Source organism: Oryzias melastigma, linkage group LG17 (assembly GCF_002922805.2).
Source record: "Oryzias melastigma strain HK-1 linkage group LG17, ASM292280v2, whole genome shotgun sequence".
In the NCBI taxonomy this organism is placed as follows: Eukaryota; Metazoa; Chordata; class Actinopteri; order Beloniformes; family Adrianichthyidae; genus Oryzias; species Oryzias melastigma.
The window spans coordinates 3,381,689-3,385,542 of NC_050528.1; the positions used below are offsets into that span (position 1 = coordinate 3,381,689).

General features: G+C 34.7%; 1 protein-coding gene across 4 annotated transcripts in view; it reads left to right on the forward strand.

The window, feature by feature from the left end:
* Positions 1–1,123, forward strand: part of adcyap1r1a (adenylate cyclase activating polypeptide 1a (pituitary) receptor type I) — a 36,511-nt gene extending 35,388 nt beyond the window's left edge. For all 4 annotated transcript variants that reach the window (XM_024274044.2, XM_024274046.2, XM_024274045.2 and 1 more), the window contains one exon: positions 292–1,123. In XM_024274044.2, the coding sequence (XP_024129812.1) occupies positions 292–495 (204 nt within the window). In that variant the 3' untranslated portion in view covers positions 496–1,123. The remainder of the gene's footprint in view (positions 1–291) is intronic.
* The last annotated feature ends 2,731 nt before the right edge of the window (positions 1,124–3,854 follow it).

Below are 3,854 nucleotides of genomic sequence, written 5' to 3' on the forward strand. Positions count from 1 at the left end.
AAAATGACCTAAAAAACTAAACAAAAAAAGCCTAAATTAGCCAAAACAATTAGCATGTATCTTAAATATTAGCTAAACTCCAAAAAAGCCTAAACATTTTAATGCCAAATTTCTCTAAAAAACTGCAGAATTCCAATTTCTATAACTTTAAAACTAACTTTTTTAGCATAATTCTGAATCATGAAAAGGCCTCGACTGTGACTCATGTTCTGTTGGACGTATTCTGTCCCTGAAGCGACAGAAGCAGTTCACAAGAACATGCGACCCGACCTCCTCGGTTTCTCCCGGCAGGTGCAGTCGGAGATCAAGAGGAAGTGGCGCAGCTGGACGGTGAACCGCTACTTCTCTGTGGACCTGAAGCAGCAGCGGCACCCTTCGCTGGCCAGCAGCGGCGTGAATGGCGGCACGCAGCTCTCCATCCTCAGCAAGAGCAGCTCCCAGATCCGCATGTCCAGCCCGCTGGCGGAGAACGCCAACATCAGCCTCCCCACCTGAACGCCCCGACGCCGCCCGTCAACTTGAAGGTGCCGTTCCCGACCAACCAGAGCAGACCAAAGTGGCCCCTCCCACTGCGTTATTTTATACTTTACTGGAGCTGCCAAGATGGATTATTTTAGTGTAGAATTAGAAAACTTTGAAACAGTAAAACGCCCCTCTTTTGACATATTTATGATCAAACGTGAATATTTGGTGCCAAAAATGAGATAAAAGTACTTCAGTGTTAAAAAAATAGGGGCCAAATTTGGCGCTTGGTGTAAAGTCAATGTGCTTAAAGTGCCATTCTGGTTGGTTTCATTACAGTCCAAAGTATTAAAAAAAAGAAATAAATCAGCCAAATGTTCTTCGCCTGGCCTGTACAAACGCGCATCGTTTCAATGTTTCATCCTGAAGTTTTTCTACTTTCAGCCTGAGTACAAAGTATGTCAAAATACATTTATACACATAAGGGAAAAAAGCTCATGGATCGTGTAAATAGTTTGGTGTTTAGATCAGTGAGTCTCTGACATTGTGTTACAAAGACTTTCACCTTTTTAAAACAAAAGGAACTGGAGCCCAAATCTGTAGACTTCATCGTGTATTCTGGGGACCGACTCGCAGTTTGTTCAATTAATCCAAAAAAAAAGAAAAAATCCCCAAAATCTGAAAGGAATCGTGTCAAACGTGTCAAACGCAGCGGAGAAAGCTTCAAACTGTGAAAATCTGTGCCATGAACTGGGTGCTTCTCATCCTCATAGCTTCATAGTGCCGTGGATTCATACGTGCACGCTCCGTGCACGCTCCGTGCACGTCCAGCCAGTTGTGCCACATGAAACGCTCCTGCTCTCATCCTCCAAAGTGCCTAGTCAGTCATTATAAAAAAAAAACATTTTTATTTATCAGAAATCCGAGCTGTCTTTATTTCATGCAAAGATAATGTCTTTAAAAAAAACAAATAACCGTGCATTGTGATGTTTTTTAATAATAATGTGAACAATTCTGTTGGATTGTGTCATTTCTGTGCTCATGAGCTGAGTTACTAAAGTGGAAATGTAAAAAGAAACTGTAAGGAATTCAGCTCTAAATGCTTTGAGAGCAGAAACGCTTTAACTCTCGACAATCGCAGGAAGCTCCTCATCTTTCTTTGTGGAACACGCTGGATCACAATAATCTGAAGTTATATATGTATTTATTATTTTCAAGCTGCTATTAATGTGGAATGTACGGTTGCAGAAGCTGAATTTGGCAGTTTTATTTATTTACTTTCTTTAAATATGTGCCCAAACGGGTTTTGTCTTTTCATCATAATGTTGATTTTAGAAATGTTGGAGATGCCTAAAGTGAAATTAAGGAAACAAAAATGCAAATTTTGACAAATCAAAGAAAAAAACACAAGTGAAAAAAGGTGCAATTTTATTTTTAATAAAACATGATTCTGGAGCTCAAAGTAAAACTCTCCAGGACAAAATGATCTTTGTGAAAAATGAGTTAAAACTCTCCAGCAGTTCCTTTGATCACCACTAGGTGGAGGCAAAGTAAAACCAAAAACTCAAATTTTCATTTTAATGCCAAATGATTAACAAAAAGTCTTTACAAATCTATTTTTTTAAGTTCTGAATGTGTTTATTTTTTCCAAGCTGCTATTAATGTGGAATGTAGGTTATAGTTGAATTTTCAGACATTAGATTGCAATTTTATTTATTTATTTGATTTAAAATGTGTCCAGACAGGTTTTGTCTGTTCATCAGTGCTCTGTAGATAATTATTACACTAATTGTTAATTTTATAAATTTAAGGGGAAAGATTAAGGAATAGAAGACCCAAAGTGCTTTTTTGGGCAAAAATAAGGAAACAAAGATGCAGATTTTGACTAAAATAAAAAAAGCTGCAAAAATGATAAAGGTGAAATTGTCAAATATTTAAATAACTTTATATGCTTTAAAAGCATGACAAAATCTGATTCTAAAGCTTGGGGAGTAAATATTCCAGGAACAAATTAAATTTGTGAAAAATAAAACTCTCCAGCAGTTCCTTTGATCACCACAAGGTGGAGGCAAAGTTCAACGTTTTTATTTCAATGCCAAATGATTAACAAAGTCTTTAAAACGCTATTTATTCACGTTTTACATTTAAAAAGTCATTATTTGGTTTCCAAAATGTATTATTTGATGTTATTTCTGAAATCTTCTTTAATTACTTTTTAATTTAAATTCTTAAAGCTGCTGTAATTTAAAACCTTATAAATTAACGTTTAAGCTTTGATTTTACTCTTTGAGCACTTACAGCTGATCACTGTAAATTTAAGGGAATTGTAATTCATAAATCTGTACTTTCTCAAACTTAAATGGTTTAATGTAAACCTTTAGAAGAGAACATAAAATGAAATAAAAATAATAATAAATCGGTCCACGTTTAAAATAAAACAAGCATCTCCACAACTAAAACGTTTGTCTCTTATTGTAATATTTGCTAATTGCTATGACACCTCGTTAAATTATAAGTTAATAATTTAGGATGTTTTTCAAAAATCTATTGACATTATTTCTGTTCTCTTCGTTTTAATGCAAATTTTCTTTATTTTTCACATCACAGGAAAGAAAATCTGTTTTTTTAATATTATTTTTGAAGCATCAAAGCTTTAATAAATAATTGATGTTGGGAAGTATCAACTTAATCTGCTAAAACAACCTTTTGACTAAAGGGAAACCTAACAGTAGTTTAGGGAAACTTTAAAATAAAATTCCTATTTTAACTTTCTGTATTTATCGTCTATGGAGCTATTTTAGGTCCATAAATATTTGAAACCCAAATACAACAAACTGAAAAAACTATCAGTGCTTGGTGCATAAAAAACGTAAAATATCCTAAACTTTTTACTGATCTAAAATGAACTCAATTATTTTCAGCTTCAAATGTTCTTTTCTCTTTTTTCCTGTTTTGGCCGCGCTGTTTGTACGTGATGAACTTTTTACTCGTCTTGAGACAACTTGAGAATATAATAGTTCAGACTAAACAGACAATTCCTGACCATAGATATCACAGTTCTCAGAGTCAGTGAACGCACCGGGAATGAAGTTACCACCCTCTTTGATTTTGATTGGTCCTTCGTGTTAGCCCCGCCCCAACGGGACCAAAAGTTTTGAAATTTAAATTTTCTGATTTAATAACAAAAATTAAAAAAAAGAACACGTTTAGTGTGGGAACGTTTTGAAATTTTGAGTTTTAAACCTGAAAAAAACAGAACATTTGAAGCTGAAAATAACTACCGTATTTTCCGGACTATAAGTCGCTTTTTTTTCATAGATTGAATGTCCCTGCGACTTATACTCCAGTGCGACTTATATACGAATTTTTAATGAGATGAGATATGGACTGTA